The following is a 25,941-nucleotide window of genomic DNA, read 5'->3' on the forward strand; positions in this document are numbered from 1 at the left end:
TCATAAATTACCATTCACAGCAAATCTCTAACTATAGAAATGATATTAAATATACTTTGTGAGACCATGCATATATTAAAGCATTGTTTCTTAAATAAGTGGCTTGACTTTTTTATGTTCCCTGAATTATGATGTTCTAAATAATATGTAGTTTGATAATAGCATCAGTGGCTGTTTCTAAAATTATACCTCTGTATAGTATTGCCTTCTAAGAGCTGTTAAAAAAGCTTCTCTTCCTTCCTTAGACTGATTGCTCTGCCTTCTCAGTTCGTGCTTTGTTAAACGGGCAGGATTTATGTGTTCCCTGTGTTTTGCTTTGGTTTATAGATACCTTTGTTTTCACATTCTTTTCAATATTATTTAGCTCTGTCTGTCAACTGAATGAGTGTTGGTAATTCCACAATGGATGGAAATTTTATCATACTACTCACTGTTGAGAAAAGTTGTGTGTAATAGTATTAGCCTTTGAAACATGGGTGTACACTTGCAGTAATATCTAAAATTCCCTTTATTCACTGAGTTGCCAGATTAAAATTTTCTCTGATCATGTTTAAGAAACTCTGTTCTTTTTATGTAGAAGTTTCTGTTTGAGAAAACTGAAAGAAAATATTGTAAAAATCATGAAAGTTAAGTGAGTAAACTAATTAGAATATTACCTACTGTATTTTGGTGTCAACAAAAATAGTGAAGAATACTATGTGGTTGGTGGGTAGATGGTTAGTGTAGACTTAATCTTAGCCAAGATAACCACCAGTTTGTGTAGCAGATTCTTAGAGTTCCCTTTTCTGTCTCAGCTTAATTGCTTTTAGGAGACATCTTAAATATATGTAACACTTCTAATTCTTTATGGAGGACTCTTCTGTATGAGAATTTCTGTAAGTTATGCATTGCTGGACTTGTACTAATTTATATGTGCACTGGTACTAGTAGATGGAAGTGTACAAAGTTTTTCTGTTAAAGTTATAGTTTATGGAGAATGTGTACATTTAAGGAATGCTATAGTATGCATTCTTTAAATAAATTTGTTTTGTGTATATGGGGTAGGTATTAGGATAGTTGTGTGTTATGTGGTAATTATAGTATTTTTAGTGATTAATTAATCACATAAGAATCACGAACAAAAAGAAGCCTTACTTTTTGAATAAGCTATGACTAAATGGAGAGGAAAGATTTAATTTTCTAAAACTACAGCATCATTTTTGTAATTTCCTATTTAATAGTAAATAGAAAGCAAGAAGCCATGGAAAACAACATGTAGATTTTATATTTCATTTTTTAAAATTTAAATATAAAATAGCACATTGGGAGAGGAAAAAGTTTGTAAGCTTGAAGCTTAGTGGTAAAAATGATAGAATCATTGTTTTCTTAATTGTTTAGGCCCCACGGGGAAAACTGAATAATGAATAATATAATGTAATATAATATTCACTATATTAATTGAATATTCATTGTAATAGAGAATAACTACTTGTAATGTTTGTTTTTAGTATTCTTTAAAATTTAGAATAATTTCTAAATTTATAAATAGGATTATGACAGAAAGGAGTGTTGCTTTTTTTTACAGTGGGGTGGCTCTATTCTTGTTATTTGGGGTGAACTGATAGAATTTTACTACTAAATGTGGGTGCTGTGGTATTTTAATGGAATAACTGTTACCAACTCTAGAACTCATTTTACCTGTTTATATCAGAGCTTACTATTCAGCTAGGACAATTCTCAAATTTTTGGTCTTGGGGTCCTTTTATACTCTTAAAATTTTTTGAGGATCCCAGAGAACTTTTTTTGTTGTAGGTTATAGCTATTGATAGTTACCATTTGAGAAATTAAAATAGAAATGCAGAAATATTGCTATATTTATTTAAAGGTAACAATAATAATATTTTAAAATCACATCTAACTATATATTCCAAATCAAAATATGTGAGTAAAGTGGCATTGTTTTACATATTGTGGTCATCTTTTTAATGTCTGATTTAGTAGAAAACAGCTAGATTCTCGTATCTTTTTTTACATCCAGTCCATTACCAAATTACATCATGTAGCCTCTGGAAATCTTGACTATTCACTTGTGTGAGAACAGAGTAAAAAACATCTTGGTGTTATTATAAAAATAATTTGATGTCACTGACCTTATGGACTCTCTACCCCTGTCCCCAAGTATCTCTAAACCACATGTTGAGAACTGCTGAGCTAGGAGTATAAGCATTTGTGCTAAAGGTTAAGAATGCCTTAAAGTCAAACTGCCTTGGGAAAGAACATAGTCTATGTGATAATTCTCTACTTTGTATTTGTAATCAAATTTTAGGTTTTCTTAACTGTATCTGTACAATTTAAATTCCCCAAGAGGGATAATAATTCCTTTGTTCGAATATCTCCTACATGAATGCTACTTAACATGAAAATGGAAAGAAACATGATATTATTTCTTCAAAGATATGCTTAACTCTTGCCTACATATAAGGAACTGAAGTATTTCAATACCTGGTACAAAGTACTAAGCATTCTTTAAGAATGTTAGGCCTCCTAATGATGTTTTGTTACTTAAATTAATTAATGTTGTTTGGCCACTTAAATGGAATGCTGAAATATAAAATGAAATTTTTAGTAACATTAATTTGGGTAGGATAAGTGTAAGATTGTATTTTCTAGTAATATGTGAATTTTGTATTCTGGCCCATCCTTAAGCTTTGCTTGGGGGAAAAAAAACATACTTGTCCTGAAAATTAGGCCATTGTGGCTTAGATGGTTGGAACATCATCCTGTGAACTGAAAGATTGTGGGTTTGATTCCCAGTGGGGGCACATGCCTAGGTTGTGGGTTCATTCCCTGGTTGGGGCATGTACAAGAGGCAGCCAGTCAATTCCTGTCTCACATTGGTTTCTCCCCTTCTCCCTCTCTTACCCTCTCTCCAAAAATCAATAAGCATGTCCTTGGGTGAGGATTAATAAAGAAAGAAAAAAAGAAAGAAAGAAAATTAGGGATGCCAATAAGCATCCCTGAAAAATACTGATGTTGGAAATAATCAGAGCTTTGATGAATCATAATGAGTGACTTTTTATAGTGGTTTGAAAAATAATCAGAAAAATAGGAATTGGGTAGAGTAAAAGTTTATATTTGAAAATTCACTGGATATAAAAACAAATACAAAAGCTTGCTTTTGTCCATGAGTTTAATTGCATCCATGCAATTCAGTAGCCAGATACTTTGATCTGGAGACATAGCTAGTAAGTTAACACCTTCATTACTCTTCCTTCTAAGCCTTCTTTATGAGCCTTTTTCTTTATTGTCTCTTCCCCCTGCCCCCCAATTCCCCCACTTCCAAAATACTCTCCCTTGTGTTCTTGACTACCATATTTATATTGCTGTGGTGGTTTTGTTTTTGCTTAGCATGCTCCCTAGCCCCTGTTTGTTAGTTGCAAACTTTCCTAACTCTTAACAAATTTGTTTGCTCAGTGTTAGAAAACTACTCAGACATGTCTTTGGATATGAAATCCTAGTTTGGTCTTTACAGTAATGCTTTACATTCTTGATTTTAAGACAATTTATAACTCGTGATTCTGTATCTCAATGACATAAGAGTTGTGTTGAAATACATTATTAGTAGTTATCTAGGAAGTTTCTTTATTCATTGACTCACAAAACAGTATGTATCTCAAGGATTCATTCAGAGCTAGGTCATCATTTTTTCACTAAAGGTTTGTACTGAGTAATATTTTAAAGTAAAATTATGTTGCACGATAAAGCTGAAGTATTTTTATTCACACTAGAGACTAAATGTCTGTTTAATTTACCCATTGAAACGTCATGCTGCTTATGAAATTTAACCATCTTGGATAATGTAGAGATACATAACTTTGGGACACTTTGAAACTGATAAAGGAAGGAAATTTTGGAGAAAATTGAAGTAGTTCCTTTTTGTCTCTTTACTGATTTATTTCATGGTGATATTTTAGAAACCCAAAGGAATAGTATCGATATTGCTTGATTGAATATGCTTGTTAGGTACATGATCTCCTCCCAACAATGAATTGGCATACGTGAAGTATAACAGAGCAGATTTACTTATACATACCTTTCCTTGGCTATGAGAAATTCTGTGTGAATAATCATGAATTTGGGTCATGCTTAATAGGTATAGTTTGAAAAAAGGAGACTTGAAGGTTGGATAAAAAGAAAAGTTTGCTAACTGGGATGGCATAACTAGGGTAGGGATTTTTTGAAATGCAACCTTAGAAGAGCTCCAACCAAGTGAGGGCAGAGTAAATCTGAGCCTTAAATTGCATCTCCTCATTCCTTCTGTTAAGGAGGTATGGTGAGAGGGAGAAGAAGCCAAACTTACATTATAGAGTCTGAATAGTATACTCTGCTTTGTTTCTAGGAACTCCGAAAGGAAGTTAATAGTTAAGAGTAGAGGTAAGGCTATATAACTTTGAAGATTAGAGAGAGTGTTTGAGAAATACTAACTCAGTTACAGTTAATACGTGGATTAAATAAATGTGGTTTAAATCTTTTTCTAATTCAGGTTTTTCTTTGTGGTCCTAGGAGAATTTAAAAAGTGTGCATTTAATTCCTGATTGCAAAAATAGCATGTGTTTTTCATAAAAAAGGAAAAGTTTAAAAAATATAAAAGAGAAAGTAGGAATCACCTGTGCTTCCAAAATGGATGTGACATAATTTGCGTAATGAGTGCAAGAGTGATGGATGTTTAGATGGTTCCCTATTGTTGTTTTTTTACTGTTACAGGTAGTACAGCTTCACCATCACTGTATGCATAGTTTTGCTTCCTTTGAAAAGAAAAGGGCAATTTTCCTCCAAAAATGTACCAGTTCACATTCTCCCCAACAAGGTTTTAATTCACAATTTTGTAAACCTTGGTTAGTAAGTTAACTTTTAAATTATGAATATTTTTTGATACTGTACCAATACTTGACAAGTGCTTGTTTCTTAAAGGTCAGTTGCAATGTAGAGTTAGAAGCCATATGAAAAAAAACACCTTTCCTGGTCTCTCTTACAATAAAATATCATACTTTGATAGATCAATTTTCTGTGCATGATTTTGTAAATATATGCCTTGGTGACTGGAAAATACTGGCTCCCTAAGTTAGGCAGATACTTCAAATGCAGATACTGACACATTGCATACCCCAAATTAAATTGTAACAGCTAATATCATCCCAATTTCCTCAGAAAAGGTTTGTTTGTATAAGTATTGGGAAGCTGTCAAGTCCATCCTGGCAGATGAAAATTTTGCAGAATTCTAATATTTACTTGAAAGTGTGAATTTTATTGTTAATAACAAATAGGAAAAACAAATAGTTTTTCTTAAATTAACAGACTCTGTTCATTTTTGAGAATGCCATTTATTTTTTCATTCATTCATTCATTCATTCATTTTGCTGTATTGCATTGTTGAATAGAAGAGGTGAGAGTGGACATCCTTTTCTTGCTCCTAGTCGTTAATGGGAAGCATTCATTTTTTTTACCTTCAGGCTTGATGTTAACTGTGAGTTTTTCTTAGATGCCCTTTACCAAACTAAGGAAGTTACCTTCTGTTCCAAATTTGCTGAGAGCTATGATAGATGCTTTTCAGCATCTATTAAGATGATCTTATGTTTTTTAACATTTATCCTGTTATTATGGTGAAGTACAATTGGTAGATTTCTGAGTGGTAACCTAAACTTGCATTCCTGGGTTAAATCATTCTTGATCTTGGCATCTTGTTTACACTTGATCTGTAATGTCCAGCCCAGTCCCAAACAGATACAGTGGAAGTTCAAAAAACATTCATTAAATTAATTAAGACACTGAAATTTCTTAAGTGCTTTTCCATTTTTGAAAACCTTTGAAAAAATCAGTCATTTAATAAACCAAAATATATTGCTACCTTATGAAGTGATCACTTCACAATAACTTCAAGTATTAGAAATATAGATGGTGACTCAGAAGGAAGTAGAAAAACTCTTTGACATTCCTTCCATTGATATACTTTAGAACCTGTTTATTTTCACATTCTCTATATAGTTCTGACAAGCTTGGTGATCTGGTTTCCTTGTACCCAGATCAGAAGCAATAGACTAAAGAGTGCAAATGAATTATTACAGATTGCCAAATTAAGAGCCTAAAATTAAAAAACTCCATGGTATAGAGGGGAAAAAGTCATTGTAGAAACGACTTTAAAAGCTTAGTAGCTGAGGACTATTGGTAAGTTTTAATTGCTGCCCTAGGCTCTTAATGTATGTAGCTTAGTAAAAGCAGTATTTCAAAGTTGAAGTAAACTTTAGTGAGCCTCTCATCTACTTTTACACATGTGAAGAGTAGATCTGACACACGTATGATAAGAGTAGCCCTTGGTAAGAGTGGCTCACACTAAGGTAGTGATTCCCGGTGGCAAGAGGAAATGTGTGAGTGTGTATGTGTGTGAGAGAGAGAGAGAGAAAGAGAGAGTGAGAGAGAGATAAGGGGGTGCTAACACATATACACATGGAGGTATATGACACTCTCTTTTTCTGGGGAGGAGACCATGTATGCCATTTGATCTTGTCCCTGTCCCCTTCCCCTGCTGTGATTATATTATCTTACTCCTTCAGATACTCTGCTGCCTTGCTCATAGTCACATTGTGAAAAACTGGTCTTATCCAAACTAGTGATACTATAGATAAGCCAGTGGAAGCCTGTTTGAGAGGCTGAATGGTTATTAGGACAAACTAAGAACCTAGTTGTAGTTGCTTCTAGTTTAATGTTTTCTGTCCTCCCCCTGCAATAAATAATATTTAAAATGATAAATAACAAGAATAAACTTGTATCCCAAACTCTTTATTTTAAAAAGAACGGGAAGGTTTTATTTGAAAGGATTGTTTCCCTTCCAAAAACAAACAAACCACTTATAAGTAAATTAGAGATTTAAGATGGAAATTCATTTCCTCGTGATGAATAAATAGATAAATGCAATGTTAAGATAAATTGATCACCTACTGATGCTTGTTTATTGGGAGTGTTTTGGTTCTGAAAATAAAATACAGATGATTTCTCTTCATTTAGACTTTATACTTGGAGTTTGATTGTTTTGTATTGTTGAATAATGAATTATTTAGTAATTAGTGGCATAGAACAGGAGACTTTATTATCTCCCAGTTTCCATGGGTCAGGAGTCCAGGCATAGCAGGGTCCTCTGTTAAGGATCTTGCCAGGCTGAAATCAAGGTGTGAGCCCAGGCTGCAGTCTTACCTGAGGCTCAGTTCTCTTCCAAGCTCACTGGTTATTCCAAGAATTCAGTTTTTCATGGCTATGGGACGAAGTTCTTCAGTTCCTAGAGTCTGCCCACCGTTTCCTGGCATGAGACTTTCTCCCCAACATGGCAGGTTGCTTATTTAAAGCCAACAGGAATGCTCTGCTGCCTTGAATCTGATCTCTGACTTCTAGCCCCTGTTTTTAAAGGACTTACCTGATGAGGTCAGGGCCACCAGAATACTCTCTGTTTTGATTAAAGTCCACTGATAGAGATATTTTATCACCTTTGCCATATAACATAACCCAATCACAAGTGAAATATGGGGATTTTGCCCACTCTTCGCAGGAGGAGATTATATGGGATGTATACACCAGAGGATGGGAATCTTGGAAGCCAATTATAGCATTATGCCTAACCATAGGGGTTATTACAGAGAACAGTGACTCTTTTGTTAAGTAAAAATCAAATCTTTCCTATGTGCCAAGCATTTCTCTAGGTCATGGAAATATAAGGCTAAAATGCCCAGTTCCTGTCTCTGATGAGAAATCAACAGCGAAGCACTGTTTGTAATATAGTTCAGTCACATAGCTGCAGTAGAGGTGTGAGCAGCTATACTGTTCAGTAGGAGAAACTGGGAAAGTTTATTATATGTATGGGAAATGTAAAACTACTACTGCATTTCTTAAAACTAAAAACTTAAAAAATTGCTTATTGAATTTCTAGGAAATAAAGTTCGATGTTGAAGATGAGGAAATTATTAAAAGCCTTTTTTCTCTTTTTCTCTCAGATGGTATACCTCAAGTTTACTATTTTGGCCCTTGTGGTAAATACAACGCTATGGTGCTGGAACTGCTGGGACCTAGTTTGGAAGATTTGTTTGATTTGTGTGACCGAACATTTTCTCTTAAAACAGTTCTCATGATAGCTATCCAGCTGGTAAGTAAAGCAGGATGATTGGAAATTGTTTCAACAGTTGTGTGGCTCTTAGGTCACGTATTTAATATTAAAAGTTTCAAGTTTTGTTACATTATGTTGCGGAGCATTCAACCTAAAAATGTTTCTGCGTTAAATATTATTGCCTTTTTAGGATGCATATAACCTAAAATAACTGAATCAGGCGTATTTTTATTTATATGAAAGAATTAATATCTTACTGCTTTCAGATCAGAATTCACAGCATGCTAATGCTGAGAATTAACTTGTTCCCAGCACTTTTCATTTAGAAGATGCATACTTGAGAAAAGAGAACTTTCAGTCACATGGATTCTAAATCTCGGTCATAAATCCTAGTGGCTGAGAAAAAGAGGAAACTAATGACAGAGACTTCTAAATTATTTAAATTTCAGGGAACCTATGGGGAAACAATGTAGAGGATAATTTTAAGGAAGTTTTGAAATAAATGCCAGTAGAAGTATGCTGCAGAAGCCTTAAAATTGTTTTTATCCATTGACTTATTAATTCTAATTCTATAAATTTATCTTGTTGGAAGTATTCAGATATATTTAAAGCTTTCTGTGCACGAATATTGATTATAAAGTGGAAAACAACCCAGATATACAGAAATAACAGGATTAATTGAATAAGTTGTTAATAGCCATAAAATAGTAAAACTTATAGTAATACATATTTTTAATACAAAGTATATATTAAAATAAAGTTTCATGATCTGGAAAATGCTCATAAAATAATTAATTAGAAGTATAGGTCATAGAATATTGTATATGATCCAAAACTTTTAAAAAAGATAAAATGACCTGAGTGACTATCTGTGTCCATTGCATTATCAACCATGATTATCACTAAATGATGCAATTTTTATTTTCTTATTTGTAATGTTCTATTTTGTGACAGTTTGTATAGTGAACATTATTGGAGAATGTGTAAAATAATAAAAATGTACTGCATCATTAGAGTTATATTTGAAAATTTTCTAATTTCAAGATATTTTAAAATGTTTCGTACATATGGGAAAAAGTAAACATGTTCCAAAAAGAAAACAAAGATATACTAAAAGGTGCTCTGTTAATTGTTTTTATTTAACAGTTTAGACTCTTTAAGTTTTTAAAATGTAAAAGTTGCTTGATTATAGAAGTGATGAGGAAGAATAAATTGCAACTTTGTGAATATGTCTGTTTATACTTTTGAATTCAAGATTTAGTATTGGTAAAGCTTTTTGACTTTATAATGTAGCACCATGTGAAAGTATTGATTGGATCAGGCCTACTGATAGAAAGGAATTCATAAAATTCAAACACTATCATTTATAAGTGACCTTAATAGTGAAAGCAGATATTTTTAATCATAATCAGACATATATTTGAGAAACTACTGATACCATGTTACTTTTAAAGGGTTGAAACAATTTCTGATTTTTTTCTTTATGTTGTTTTTATTGTCATAGTTATATCTGTCATGCTTTTTTATGCTAGTCAAAGCCTCAAATCAACTTTATCTTCTTTTTTTTTTGAATCAAGATTTCTCGCATGGAATATGTTCATTCAAAGAACTTGATATACAGAGATGTAAAACCTGAGAACTTCTTAATAGGACGACCAGGAAATAAAACCCAGCAAGTTATTCATATTATAGATTTTGGTTTGGCAAAGGAATATATTGATCCAGAGACAAAGAAACACATACCATACAGAGAACACAAGAGCCTTACGGGAACAGCTAGATATATGAGCATAAATACACATTTAGGAAAAGGTATGTGTACCTTTTGTTTTAATTCAGTAACTATGCTAAACTGTGAGTTTTTATTTGTTGTTATGGTTCAGTTTTTGTAGGTTAAGATTGTTTTTATTACAATTTATATTTATGACATCTAGCTAGAATTTATTTTATTTATATTTAATAAAACATTTTAAAAATAAGTTGCTCTGCAGTAAATGAATGACAGATATCCTTGCATTCACTATCTTTTTTTAATAGAACTTGAAACGTTCAACTTTGATACAGTTAGAGTGATCGATTTGATTATTTCTGTTAAAGGATATGAAAGAATACTTAATTCTAATTGAATTTAGTGTGTGTATAGGTTTTTGACCTGAGACTGTAGTTCTTTGATACAGTTAGCCAGAGAGCTAGCAAACTGCCTAATACATTTAATGCTAAAAGTACATACCATAGTGGTGCTGTTTACTACGTACTAGCTATATGACGTTGGTTTCCATTTTGTAAAAAGGATGAAATAATATCAACCTCACAGGGTTTCTTACAGCTTTTTTTTTTTACCTGGTCCAGGACCAAACATTTCATTTATTTGTCCTATGTCTTTAGTTTCTTTTTTTCTGGAACGTTTTCTTGCCTTTCTTTATGGTTCATGACTTTAATATTTTTGTGGAGTACAGACTATTTTGTAGAGTGCCCTCAATTTATATCTGTCTGATATTTTTTCATGATTATCTTTAGGTATGCAATTTTAGCACAAATATCATAAAAGTGATGTGTTCTCAGAGCATCAAGCCAGGAGGTACATGATGTCACTTGATTCCAAGTAGCTTTGATGATTTGTTTGGGGTAGTGTGTGCTAAATTTCTCCACTTAAAATTTCTTATATTCCCTTTGTAATTAAAAAGTGGTTTGTAAATAAATTCTGAGATTATATAAATATGTTGTTCTGCATCAAATTTTTACCCAATAGATTTAGCATTCATTGATGATTTTCTAATTCTATCCATTATATAGTTAGTTGGTATTCTAATGTAAGCAAAAGCTTTCCCTTCCTCCATTTACTGACTTATATCAGTATGTACTCATGGATTCTTATCTTACTGAATATAACTATCCAGCTATGTAATATGAAAAATGGAGACATTAACTGAAGAAGATACAAGATAAAAGAAACATTGTACATAGGACAGTGATGCCTCAGTCTCCTTCTGTCCCCTTGGGACCTCACACAGTTCTCCCAGCTGCCATCAGCTACCCCGTTGTATTTTCCCAAATCTCATTGATGGTCTGAAGTCTCTTCCCTTTCAAAGGTGATTTTAGTTTTGAGAAAAGCTGTAAGTCGCAGGGTGCCATTTCTGGGCTCCAGGAGGGCTGAGTCACCTGGGTGATTTGATGTTTCACCAGAAAGCTGTGCATGAGATGTGATGCATGAGCGGGCATGTTGTTGTGATGAAGCTGCCAATTACCAGTTGCCCATAGCTGCAGCCTTCTGATCATCTGAATAGTTTCCATGCAGGAATGTTCAAGCTTAATGCAAAATTTGATGTAAATTTGTTGCTTTACTTGTTCAGTCGTTTTGAATGTGGTGGCCACTTAATACACATGCTCATTCAACAGGACTTACCACTCCCACTGACTAGTACAGTGAAGTCATCATGGTTCACACATTTGCATTCCAGTCTGCTCTCCTTGGCCAGGTTACATTGATGTCACTCAAACTGTTCTTGTTATTTTAACAATGGCTGGACTTTTTCTCGACAGACCTCTTATTTCCTACTTCTGCTGCATAAAGGGCCTAGAAGCAATAACGTTGCAGTAGGAATAAGCATACCTAGTGCCCAAATCTTGGTTTTTACATACCATTGTCCAATAAAAGAACCAGGACTTATTGGAGAAATGTCTGTTTTGGGGCTAGAGCAGAAAAAGTACAAGATGAACATGAAACAACTTGTTGCACCAGAAAGTAAAGCAGTTCTCATGAGAACTGAATCATCAGAAAATGCTAAAGTACGGAGGACCAACTTGATGGAGCAACCAGTGGCCAAATCTGGCACAATTTGAGCATCAAATTAAATAATGATAATAATGTACTATAATATATTCAATAAGATAGCCCTGGGTGGGAAACTAAGTTGGTTAGAGCGTCATCCTGATATGACAAGGTTGCAGGTTTGATCCCTGGTCAGGGCACATATAAGAATTAACAAATTCCTAATAAATAAGTGGAAAAACAAATCTCTCAATTTCTCTATCTCTCTATCTTCCTCCCTCCCTCTCTTCCGTGTGTGCTCTCTCATTCTAAAATCAATAAATAAAATGCTTTTGCAGTCCAGCAATTGTTAATATAATGAGAACGATTTCCGAGAACTAACGGAAACATTGTAGCAGTCAGTGGGGCTGGTAGATGCTGTTGAGGGAGCATGTGTACTGTGTGGCCGTCACATTCAAAATGAATGAGTGAGTAGAGCAACGAATCTGCATCAAATTTTGCATTAAGCTTGAACATTGCTCTGTGGAAACTATCCGGATGATTCAGAGAGCTTCCTCATGACAACACGCCTGCTCATGCATCACGTCTTGTGCAGAGCTTTTTGGTGAAACATCAAATCACCCAGGTGACTCAGCCTCCCTACAGCCCAGAAATGGCACCCTGCGACTTACAGCTTTTCTCAAAACTAAAATCACCTTTGAAAAGGAAGAGATTTCAGACTGTCAGTGAAATTCAGGAAAATATAACAGGACAACTGATGACGACTGGGAGAACTGTGTGAGGTCCCAACGTGCCTATTTTGAAGGTCACTAAGGTGTCATTGTTTTGTGTGCAGTGTTTCTTGTATCTGGTATCTTCTTCTGTAAATGTATCTATTTTTCATAGTACATGGCTGGATACCTTCTGGACAGACCTGGTATGGTTATGTGAATTTACACATACATACTCCTTGGTGTGTATGTGCACATATATCCACAAATATACTGATACATGTGTATGCACATATATATTAATATCTATTACAAACCATGTGTTTTACTGATAGTTTTAATTTCAATCTAACACCACAAAGTAGTATCTCCTCCTTTCCATATTTGTAATTCCCTTCCCTTTTCTGTGTTTATATCTTACTTTGTCAACAGTGAGAAATCTGGCTGCCACTACTCTATTTACTAGTTTTTAGAAGCCTAGGATACTAAGAATGTAGTTTCAGAATTAGTAACTAACAACACTTAGTAAAGCAAGCTTACTAGATTTGCAATATTTGTAATTCTTACTTTAATTGAGGAGTTCTTTTTAAATTGAAGTAAAATTTACATTGAATAAAATGTATCACGTTTGCATGTACAATTCATGGGAATTGACAGATGTACACATTTGTATAACCCACAGCCCTCTCAAGATTTAGAACATGGTTCTCACCCTTCAGATTTCCTTCTTGCTATTTCTCAGTCAGTCCCTACTTTTCCAAAAGTGACTATTGATCTGATTTCTGATTTCTATCACCATAGATTAGTTTTGCTGTTTCTATTACTTCATACAAATGAAATCATCTGACTTCTTTTGCTCACTATAATGTATATGAGATTCATCTATATTATTGCAATATTAGGACTTTGTTCCTTCGTAAAACTGTTAGTTTTCCATTGCATAAATATTTTGCAAATTATTTATACATTCTAATGTTGATGAGTATTTTGACTATTAACAGTTTTTTTTTTTGCTATCATAATAAGACTGCCATGGCTTTCTTGAAAATCTTTCAGTGGGCATATGTTTTCAATTCTTTTGGGTCAATCAATACCTAAGATTGGAATTGTTGGGTCATATGGTAGATATTGTTTAACTTATAGGAAGCTGCCAATCACTTCCCTAAAGCATTTTAACCATTTTCTATTTTCATCAGCAATGAATGAGAGTTTTGTTTCACAGTTTTGACAAAATTCGATATTGTCTTTTTTATTTTAGCCATTCTAATAGATACATAGAGGTATTCTATTTCTCTGTGGCTAATGATTTTGAGCACTACTTTGTGAATTTATATTGCTCATATTTGTAGCTTCATTTTATTATTGATTTATAGGATTTCTTAATATATTCTGGATACAAGTCCTTTGCCAAATATATGCTCTGTGATTATTTTATTGTAGTCTGTGGCTTGCCTATTCTTTTTCTTAATAATGTCAATTGATGAGCAAAAGTTGTAAATATTTATGTCTAATTTATCATTTTTTCTTTTGTGATTAATACTTTTTGAATATTGAGAAATCTCTTCCCCCCCATGTGATGAAGACATTTTTTGTTTTGCTACCTAGAATTAATTTTTCATATGTAGTGAGATGGGGATGAGGTTCTTTTTATGATAGCTTATTTCCCATTGAATTACTTTTGTGACTTTCTAAAAACATTTGGTTCTTGGTGTGTTTACAATAGTTTATTATTAAGTCATAAGCACAGTCACTTTTCATATCAGAGGAAGTTGAACTTAAGTTTCTGCTTTTAGATTTTATCTTTGACATCTCATTTATAAGGGAGAATAGACAAGAACATAAACCAGTCATTACTTATCCATAATCACTACTCAAATGTACCTTACAGTGTATGATCATAATTTGTACAGGACCTTAGAAGTCATCTAATCCAACCGCCAATTCCTGGTCTTAGTTTCCAGTTTGACTGTTTATAAGCTATATACTGCCTGTCACTGTTTCTGCCTCCCATGCAGAACTAAATAGCACTTGGCCTCTTCCCTTACAGCTTGCCTGATAGTAGGCTGATGGTATTATTCTTTTCAGATGTCTGAAAAAACATGAAAAGTGTAAATTTGCCTTTCTTTAAGAAAAGTAAGCTTCAAACATCAAAAATTTTAAAGCACAAATTGTGTTCAGGTAGTATTTGGAGGCGGTGCCTTTCAGTAGCACACTTTCCTGGTAGTTTTAAAATATGATTGTGTCTTTTATTAAAACCAGGCACACCTACATTTACATGAACAGTTTTTGTGAGAATTTTTAATTTCATAGAAGTTGTTAACAGACTGTTTTATAACAGCTAACAGAGGTTCACCACCATTTTATTGTGAGATATGAAGTCACAACTTTCTTATGGTCTAGTGTTCTTTATCATAACAGTGGTAAATGTAACAGCATTCTATTTGTAGAAATGGAAAAGTGAGTCTGACATATTTGTTTTTGTTAGGGAAAACCTTCAGAATTTGGGAAAGGACATTTAACTATTGCATTAATCTCCTTTTACTTCTTGTTGAGGAAGAAAACAAAAAATTTCTTTGGCAAGTATTGCAGAGGACAAAAGCTTTAATTCTTACTTTCTCCCATTTATGCAGTAAAACCCTCCTTCTCAGTATTGATGTAGAACTTGGGAGTCAATGGATAATATTAATAGGAAAAGGGAAAAATATTATTTGCCAGACTACATGAGTTCCAGTTCTTAAAAATTAAGAATAAGCTAAAGTAATGCAAGTTTGAGTGCTGATGAGTTAAAACGTTCTCTGTTTGAGACAGCTGTAAACATGGAATATTTAGTGACAAATGTAGATTTTCTTGGTCTGCTTTAATGGAAGCTTGCTTTAGTATTGTCATGTTGAATTTTCTTTCAGTTGTGTCCCACCAGGTGTCTTCTTCTTACTCTCTTTTTGAAGACATTTCTTGTCTATTGCTTTGAATCTTATTTTATCATATTCCTTTCGATCACTTTTCACCCTGTTATATTAGTCTCTTCTCTTGTTGAAGCTTATTTGAAATTAAGTACATGTTATGTATTTCTCTGTAATAAGTACTCTTGAAATAACATTGTCTTTTATTTTTTTAAATTATTATTGAGTATTCATGAATAGAGAGACTAAGATTTGAAAAATACTTTGCCAGTTGCTTTGTGTTAATAAAAATCTGTGTTCCATAGAAGAATGATATTTCAAACTTTAAGTGGTAAGTGCTGTGTATAGGAGAAAAGGAATCACAGACTTATGCTGTTTGAAAAATGTTTTCTTTCTGTGCTATCATTCTGTGATGGATTTATACAATGTAATTTCTAGGTTAATTGCCTAAATTTCTGAGGCCTGCTCTTTAAGCCTTCCAAATAGCCTTGTAACAGCTGAAAGACATGTGTTTACATTTTAACAGTTTAAAAATGTATTGCATGATTACTTGCTTTCTTAAACAAAGCATGATGAGCACAATTGATATTTTCTTGATGTTTTAGGATATAATTTTCGTATGATTACTATTTTATATGGTGATACCTTCAAAGTCAATTAGAGAGTGCTAGGGTGTATACTTTTATCTAAGTAAGTTTAGAGAAAATGCATTTAAATAGTTGATTTTTAAAAAAAAATAGACATTTTTTTTTTAGCAGTTTCAGATTCACAGCAAAATTAGATGCAAGGTACAGAGTTTTTTTGTTTTTTGTTTTTTTTTTAAATATCCCATGTCCCCACACATACATTAACTACATTCCCCACCAGCAGGGTATATTTTTTATACTTGGTATACATACATTGACATGTCATTGTCACCTAGTTTACTTTAGGGTTCACTCTTGGTGTTGTGTATTCTGTGGTTTTGGACAAATTTATGATAATGTGTATCACCATTATAGTATCATGCAGAATAGTTTCACTTCCTCCAAGCTCCATCTAATTCACCCTTTCTCCCTCCAACCCCTGGTGACTACTGGTCTTTTTACTGTTTCCATAGTTTTTCCTTTTCCAGATTCCATATAGTTGGAATCATACAGTATGTAGCCTTTCAATACTGGCTTAGTTCACATAGTAATATTCCTTTAAGAAAGATTCCTTTATGTTTTTCATGGCTTGATAGGTCATTTCTTTTTAGTGCTGATGAATAATATTGCATTGTCTGGAAGTACTGTAGATTAATTAATCACCTCCTGAAGGACGTCTTCATTGTTTCCAAGTTTTGTAAAGCTGCTGTAAACGTCCGTGTGCAGGTTTTTGTGTGGACGTAAGTTCCGTACTCTTTTGGGTAATACCAAGGATCTTAATGCTGGATTGTATGGTAAGAGTACCATTTGTTGAAAATACTTACATTGCTTAGTTTATTGCCCTTGCTCCTTTGTCAAACGTCAGTTAACTATATTTTTATACAGACCTATTTTTAGGCTATCTATTCTATCCATTGATCTATTTGTCTATTCTTTTGCAAACACCCTGCTCTCTTGGTTACTGTAGCTGTACAGTAAGTTAAAGTGGTGTATATTTTAATTTATGTGGTCTTAAACTTCAATTTTGCTTACTTTTATTGTACCCAAACATAGATGCTCAATTGATTTTTGGGAATGGCACAAAAGTAATTTAAGGTAGGAAAGGATAGTTTTGTAAAGAAACTGTGTGAGAATAACTAGATATCAATGTTGAAACAAATCAGCCTAAGTCCTTACCCCACACCAAAATTAAATGAAAAAAAATTGCTTCAAATGAATCATAGATTTTAATGTAAAACTATACAATTTCTTGAAGAAAAAGTGGGAAAAAAATGTTGTGACCTTAGGGTAGTCAAAGGTTTTCTAGATAGGACAAAAAAAACATTAATAATAAAGTAAAAAAAACCTTGATAAATTGGGCTCCTTTCAAAGAACAGAAGTTTGTATTTTGACAAAAGCTTAATTTATCAGGGTGGGAGAAAGTATTTGTAAAATTTTATCTGAATATACAAGCAATTCTTACAAATTTATAATAAGTCAAAGAGTAGGACTTAGTATTTGAAGAGACATTTAACAAAAAGATGTGTGAATGACCAGTAACACATGAAATGTTGTTTGAAAATATTAATTACTAGTAAGGTTGAAATTTAACCACAATGTACTAACACTTCATGGCCCCTAGCATGGCTAAAATTTAAAAGACTGACTATACGAATTGTCGAACAGGCCTGGAGCAGCGGGAACTCTCATACTTTACTGGTTGAAATATAAAATGGCACAACCCCTTGGGAGAATATTTACCCAAGAGAAACGAAAACATATGTCCATACAAAGACTTTACAAGAGTGTTCATAACAGTTTTATTCACAATAGCCCCAAACTGGAAGTTATACAAAAAGGTCCTTAAATAGGTGAATGGTTAAATATATTGTGGTATACTATTTATTTATAAAAAACAATGAAAGATTATCAATGCATGCAACATCATGGCTGAATCTTGAAAACATTATGCTGAGGCAAAAGAGAAAGACACAAAGGTCCATATGGTATGATCCCATTCATGTGCAAGTCTGTTAAAGAAATCAAATTTTATGTAGAGTGACAAAAAGCAGATAGCTGGTTGGATGCCAGAGGAGAGGGAGAATAACACACGGGGGCACAAGGGAGCCTTTTGGAGTGTTGGAAATACTTCTTGACTGTGGTGGTACTTAGGGTTGTGTATTGTAGGAGTTCATCAAAGTGTACCCTTATAATGGGTGTATTTTATTACATGTTAATTACACTTAAATGAAAGAAATTTCTTTTTTAGTGCTTATAAAATCTCACTCTATTTCAGAATTATCTGCTAAACTTTTTAAAATGTACATTCTTCTACCCCATGTCATATCCAAAGAATCAATCTCTGGCATTAGACCTGCTTATCTGAGGTTTTTAAAAGATTCAGGGGTTTATTCTGATTCTCAGAATGACTTCAAAAATAATTTTTTTTGGCATGGCTTTTTTAATATTCCTAAGATCTCATAAATGTAATTTTAGTAACAAAAGGTATTATCGATTTTTTCATGTTATTCACACTCACTTTCGTTAATGGCTTTAAAAAGAACTTCAAGTGTATTTTATGTATTTTGAAAGTTTGCTGTTTTCAAGAGTGTATGCTTACACTGTTACGTAGAAGAAAAAAATTCCTGTTATACTCCAATGTTTTGAGTATAAGAAATGAGAAATTTAAATGTCCTGTCTAGACCTCCAGTCTTCTATATCCCTGATTACTACTATTTGATGCATGTTCTTTTACATATTTTCCTATGCTTATAGAAAATGGACATCTATCTTGTATTACGTATTTCCAAATATTCATTTATGAATTTAAATAGTATGTGTTGAGCACCTGCTCTGTGGCAACCATTATACTAGGTCCTGAGGATAATGAGTCAAAGAGACCCTTGGCCTCCCTTGCTATTTGGTGAGAATATTGATATTGATTAAATAATAAAAACTGTAGCAGGTGTTACAGAAGACAATTATAGAATGTTATGAGTTTACATGGTAAAAATCAAAACCTTTTCTGAAGATTTAACCCTGGTGTAGGTCTCTGCTTCGAAGTTTATTTCAAAAGCATTTAGTACTGCTTGGCTAGTATGATTATTCATTTGTATAAAACATCTTTCACAGGAACATCCTTTTATTAATGTATTGTTCTTTCCTTTTATTGTTGGTCAGCATTTTTGTGTTAATTTCAAATACTGAAAAATCTTAAGCATTTAAATTCAGTGATGAAAAATTGAAAAAAATACACTCAGCAAATATTTATAAATACCTCCTTCAGTCTAAGTCTGTGATTGTCACTCAGTTATGTGCTATACATCATTTTGTTACTAAAACAGTAATAGCTTGAAAATGATGATTTGTTCTAGCAGCATATTTTTGGAAGGGTTATTAATGTTGGTATGTGTCAAGTATTTTTTTAAAAGGATATTACACAAAATACTAATTGTGTTTAAAATTCCCGAAAAGTTTGTGGGATGGAAATTTTGTGCTCGTATAAGTTTAAGAAATGCAGGTTTAAATAAAGTTAAACATTTTTAGGGTTTAACATTTAGGGTTAACAATAGGGTTAACCTTTTAGGGAAAATCTCTAGTGTTTTTCAGAATCTTTAATATATTACGTTGTGAGTTTTTAAAGATTTTATTTATTTATTTTTAGAGAGAGGGAAGGGAGGGAAGGAGAGAGGAAAAGAGCATTGATGTGTGAGAGAAGCATCAATCAGTTCCTCTTGAACACCCCCCAACTGGGGACTGGGCCCACAACCCAGTCATGTACCCTGACCAGGAATCGAACTGGTGATCTTTGCTTTGTGGGATGACACACTCAAGCAGCTGAGCCAGGATGGTCAGGGCTATGATCTGAATCTTTAAGAAAGAGCTATAGTACACAGTGACACTATTTGACCATGGAACCATTTCTCTCTTGCCTTATATTTCTATGAATAGATATCTAAGGAGATAAGTAATTTCTCAGCATCTCAAGAGACATAGTGGCATATTTTAAAGATGATAATTTTAACGTAAAAACATTATTGTTTAACTAGCCATGACTTGTTGCTTATAAGCACTAGATCTATATTTTTGTATTTATATTCTGAACTTTTGGGGATTAATTGTTACATAACAAAAGAATCAGTTCTCCATTTTTGCATTCTTAACTGGGAGAGGAAAGTGAAATTCTGTTTTTCTTATATTTCAGAACAAAGTAGAAGAGATGACTTAGAAGCCTTAGGTCATATGTTCATGTATTTTCTTAGAGGCAGTCTTCCTTGGCAAGGTTTAAAGGTAATTGTTTTTGTATTTCCTTATTGAAATTCATAAATTGTTAATATATTCTGATCCTCTCTTCCAAGTATTTAATTTTAAAATTACCACTGTCTCAAGGTTTTTTTTTTCTTCCTATTTTAGGCTGACACATTAAAAGAGAGGTATCAGAAAATTGGAGATACAAAACGAGCTACACCAATAGAAGTGTTATGTGAAAATTTTCCAGGTAATGAATAAAGCCACATTGATACATATGCTCATACACAGAGGACCAGCAGTGTTGGTCATTGCTATAGCTATGAATACTTTTTCATGTTTTTAAAAAATTGAGCTCCAAATATGATTTAAAAAATGTCAGCATTTGATGCACACACCACAGGGACAATTTGTATATCTGCTTTGTTAAGATGGTATTAGTAGAAGAAAATCCCATCTTTTGTTAGTGTTGACAAATATTAGCTGAAATTACATTTTCTTCAATGATGTACTTTTAATAAGTTATATTTGCCAAAAATACCAACTGTAAAGTTCTGGTGTGTAATGTTAGTCATTTGAATCTTACTGTCAAACTCAAAGTGGGTATGTGATGTATGATTTAGTCTAGTTTTCAAAGTACACTAAAATATTACTACCCTTCTTACATTTAGACTAATTTTATATTGGGGAGCTTTATGAAAAGAGTTTTGTTTTCATGTAGATTTTTGGCAACTCAAACCAACAGAAATTTACTTAAGATTTTTAAAGCAATGAAGAAGAGTAAAAAATAAGAATAATGTATTGCTAATGTGTTAAAATACCTGATGTGATTTATGTAATAACATTGAGTAAAAAGAGAACCAAACTTGAAGATACAAGACTGAATTTGTATCTTGCTTTGATATTCACAGGTTCTCCTGTGTAGTGCTGGCATTACTATCGTGACAGTGTCAGCAGTCTAATCTCTGGTAGCTCTTTCTCAAGTTTGCTGCATTGTTCCTTGTCAGCAAACTTTGTTTTTCTTTCGTAGTCTAGAACTAGCAGTTTAAGTGTAGGCAGATTGACCGCCTGTGCAAATTTCTGCAGGAAAAGTGGTGGTGCCTAAGCAAATTAACCAGGTAATTCGAGAGGAAGTGGAATAGTGAGATTCAACATGTGACGAAGGTCACTGGGCGCCACTTTTCACTGCCCATTAGGCTGTGTGTGGTTCTGTTCTTACTGGCTACCATGAGTGAATTGGACCAGAAAAGCAGCTAGGTGTAATCTACCATTTCTTATTGCAGTGATATTTTTTGTGCTGTCATGGTGAAACACTGTTTTTGCTCACCATTTTGCCTGTTGATTTTTATGGCTTTTTCATTCTTGTAAATATGACCTTTTAAAATATAGAATGTATTTGGAAATTTTAATAGCATGCATGATAGTTAATTATATGACCAGGAATTAAAACAAGGAATAAACTGAGCTTCTATGTTTTATTTCTGAGATCTGTTTTAGATTTATTCTGCTAGGTCAGTTGGTTCAAATGCTGCACATAGTCACAATTAGGAATTTGAATCCTCTATTGGTCAGTTAGTTTATGTCACTGAATCTATAGGAATCCAGCAAGCTAGTGATTCAGTTCCTACCAATATTTTAAATAATTTTAAAAATTTATGAGCTGTGTATGGTGCCCTGTGATTAGATAATCATGCATTAAGTTGTCAATTCAACCTCTAATACTTGCCAGTTTTTAATCCCCAAAATTGTAAAATAAAAATTTTAGCCTTTCTTACTGAAGTGAAGCAAAAATGTCTGTTAAATTAAACTTCTCATTTTCCTTTTGTTCCTATTTCCTTCCCCACCTTTTCCTTTTATTTAAAAAAATTCATTGTAACTATGTTTATAAAATTTTAAATCATAATAGAATTTTTATTTTTTTCTGTTTTTATACTACTATGTGCATTTAGAAATTTAAGTAATTTTATTACTGAGTATATAGAAAAGTATAATCAGAATAATTTTATTTCCTTTCTAGAAGAAATGGCAACATATCTTCGTTATGTAAGAAGGCTAGATTTTTTTGAAAAACCAGACTATGACTACCTAAGAAAGCTTTTTACTGACTTGTTTGATCGAAAAGGATATATGTTTGATTATGAATATGACTGGATTGGTAAACAGTTGGTGAGTACTCTATGGTATATAATAAAAAATTTTACTGTGTTTCTTTTCCACAGTATAGATTCTTCAACTGAAAATAGTTGAGAACCAATATTTTTATGGAAGGGTTCATTTAATTTTCTTTTTAGGAATATTTCAGGTAAAACACAACACTGCTATTTTTTGAAGTTTATAAAAACCCTACATTTGGACTCTACTTTTTAGAGTGTTAAGTTATTTTGAACTTTTCATTTCTGATTTAATTCTTAATGTTAAATATACTTTTTTTGGTATAATATTCTAGTGATTACTTTAAAAGATCAGCTAGTTTTGATTTATGTTTAATTTAGTCATCTTTCAAAACATTTGTAATTTAAAAATGTTTTAATTATTCTAACAGTTTTAAGGTATCTTTTGGAATAGATTGATACTTGGAGCATGTTTAGGTTTTTAAAACTGTACCTAAGTTTTCATAACTTAAACAATTATTATAACTGCAGGATTAGTGATCATCACTGAAAGAGACACATCATTATATTTTTTCTTTGAAGAGATGATCAAATATTCTCAGTAGTCTTTTTTAGATAAGAATTGTCTTGCAAGATTTTCTTTAGTTGTGGCTCACTGTTCACAAATTTTTACCCATGCATAGAGCCACTGAACCCTCAATTCCAGGATGTTTGAACAATTGACTTAAAGCGATTAATCTATATTTTTCATAAATCCAAAATGATTTGAATATATGTGGTATCTGTGATGCAAATTTAAATAAATTTTGAGTCAAGTAATTGTATTTGAAAATTAAAAATTTTATAAGCCTCTTCTGGTTGACAGTAAGCAGTTTTATTAGCTTATTTAAAAAATTGTTCACTTAATTTTTAAAAATAATTTATTCTGTTTATACATTAGCTTTGAAAATTAGAAACATGAACAGATACACTTTAATTTTTTGATATAAAAAAGCAACTTAAAAGTAATAACAGCATTAGAAGGTCTTTGAAGATATAAAAATAAATACTTGATAAAGCATTTAAATACAGGGCCCCAGCAGAAATACGGCCTGCTTGAGTATGGTTGGTAGGGTAGTAATATGGGTATAACTATTTATAGTTTTAATTTGAGCATTTTACCTAAAATGTCATATGGTGTGCTTGAGTGCGGTATTGTTATGTTACAGAATTATTAGCTTACAATTTTGTAATAAAAAAGGGGTGTTATTTGTGCCAGACCCCATATTTTGAAAACAGTTTAAAGAGCAGCTATGTTCTCTTTGCTCTAACCTGTCAGCTTTCATATTTTGAGATTGATGTCTTTTCTTAAGGCCTTACTTTAGTCCAGTCTTTTATTTTGTCCTTGGTTCTTTTAAATAGCTAAATGTTATTAAATAAGATTTCTGAAATAGATTGTGTTGATCTAATTGTTATTGTGTTGTAGCCTACTCCAGTAGGGGCAGTTCAGCAAGATCCTGCTCTGTCATCAAACAGAGAAGCACATCAACACAGAGATAAGATGCAACAATCTAAAAACCAGGTTTGCTGCCCTTTCAGATAAGAAATGTCTTAGTCTTCTTCTGTATTGCCTTCTGATGGTATATAAATGTATTTGGTGTTTTATGATGCCCAGATGACTGCTTTATGTGTGTATTTGCATGTGTGTGTGAGTGTATACGTACACATATTAAATGCATGATATGTATATTTTTCCCTCAATAGATAAAGCAGATTATGTACACACATGCTAACAATTGAAAATACATATTTCCCCATAATGTTCACTAATTAGTTTAATCATAAATTTATAATTTAGTAGTATAAATTATATAATTTTGAGCAACATTTGACATTCTATTAGAAGTATTTGAATACCCTGTTAGAATGAATTGTAATAGCAGTTGCTCTTTTGAACTATAGTCTAATTTAATACATTATTTACTGAATTTCTGGTATTGGAAAGCTACTGTTCTCCATGTTACAGAAACACAGAAGTAAAAAAAACAATATAAGCTATAAGAAATGGTTTTGTAATGAGCGGCCAAGAGCTCCCTCAATAACTGCTGTCATTCGTACTTGGGTATGGTTTAACCCTGGGCAAATTACTTGTCTCGCAAAGCCTCAGTTCTCTCTTTTACAGCATAGAAATAATGTGTGCTTGTTCTTAGCGTATAGTAAGCCTTCAATAAATATTAACTCTCATGGCTGGTATTATTGTGATCATGATTATTATAAATTCACAGATAACTACATTACAAAGCAGAATTAAGTTCTGTTGCATGAAGCATATTAGTAAAATGCCATGGAAGATCATTGGAATATGTGGGAACTGTAAAGATTTTCTATGGAGAAGGTGAATTTTGAGATGAGCCTGAAGAATGAATGAAATTTTTAAAGGCAAATTAAGGAATAAGGGATTTTTAAGGAAAGTGAACAATGTAAAATATGAAGCAGAGGTTTAAAAATACAGAATTTGAGGAATAGCAAGCAGTTCAGTTTACTTGGAGCAGAGAGTAGATTCAAGACCACACATAGCAGTTTTACTGAGAGTGAAGAGTTTGTATTTCCTGAGTAGGATAATTGAGGGCTGTTAAAATTTTTGAGCAATGTTTTCACTTTTCTCTGTTTTTGTAAAAAGAAGCTTTAATGAAGCCATCTTTGACATAAAAATTTTTTCTATCACCCTGAGTTAAAAGTGTCTTTAGTATTTTTGATTGTAACCATTTTTAGAGGATAGTACACTATCCTTTTTTACTTTTACATCTTTCATCCCATCGGAGTTTGAATAAGGATTAAACAAGAAATCAAAAATCAAAGGAAAGAACACAATTCATTAAAAATCATTGCAAAATAAAATGCTACATTTCGGGGATGTTTAACAGTATTCTTTAAAGTACAGCCAATTTAAAAGGTTTCGTTTTAGAATTTTGCCTTAGAAAAATTAGGACAATGAGGGTCTTATATGTGAATGTATTCAAAATATAAATTATAACTAGTTGATATCTTGAGCACTCTGACAAGATACTGTGTTGTATAAAAAGAAATGTCTTAGAAGTCAGGACTCAGAGCTAGTATTTTTAAATTAGAGTTAATTTCTCAAATGTACTTTGGAAGAAAATCAATAATTCAAGTTTTCTGAAGATTCCCATGTGAGCTCTTAGGTATTGTAATAAGTAAAACTTCCTCTATTGTGGAATTAAAATTTAATTTAAATATTAATATTTTAGAGTTTAACTTTCTACATGTTTCAGACATGTCTTACTAGCTAGATTGTGAGCTCACTGAGGGCGGGAATCATATTTCATTCAGTAGTCCTTGTTGCACTAAGTGTAGGCAGTCAATTTTTTTTCAGGGAATTCTTTAATATAGTTTACATGTTGAATTTGAAACCTAGATATGCAAACTATCATCATAATAGAAAAGTTGTTTATCTAGAAAAAATTCTCAAATAT

General features: G+C 32.5%; 1 protein-coding gene across 8 annotated transcripts in view; it reads left to right on the plus strand.

Annotated features, from left to right (window-relative positions):
- The window catches only part of CSNK1G3 (casein kinase 1 gamma 3), a 104,007-nt gene that overhangs the window by 56,748 nt on the left and 21,318 nt on the right, over positions 1-25,941 (plus strand). For 4 of the 8 annotated variants that reach the window (XM_024571446.3, XM_024571448.3, XM_024571450.4 and 1 more), the window contains exons 5-10: positions 8,016-8,164; positions 9,703-9,937; positions 20,314-20,399; positions 20,523-20,607; positions 22,375-22,523; positions 23,934-24,029. In XM_024571446.3, the coding sequence (XP_024427214.1) occupies positions 8,016-8,164; positions 9,703-9,937; positions 20,314-20,399; positions 20,523-20,607; positions 22,375-22,523; positions 23,934-24,029 (800 nt within the window). The remainder of the gene's footprint in view (positions 1-8,015; positions 8,165-9,702; positions 9,938-20,313; positions 20,400-20,522; positions 20,608-22,374; positions 22,524-23,933; positions 24,030-25,941) is intronic. The other 4 variants (XM_024571447.3, XM_024571449.3, XM_024571451.3 and 1 more) reach the window with 1 other exon arrangement.

Source organism: Desmodus rotundus, chromosome 1 (genome assembly GCF_022682495.2).
Source record: "Desmodus rotundus isolate HL8 chromosome 1, HLdesRot8A.1, whole genome shotgun sequence".
In the NCBI taxonomy this organism is placed as follows: domain Eukaryota; kingdom Metazoa; phylum Chordata; class Mammalia; order Chiroptera; family Phyllostomidae; genus Desmodus; species Desmodus rotundus.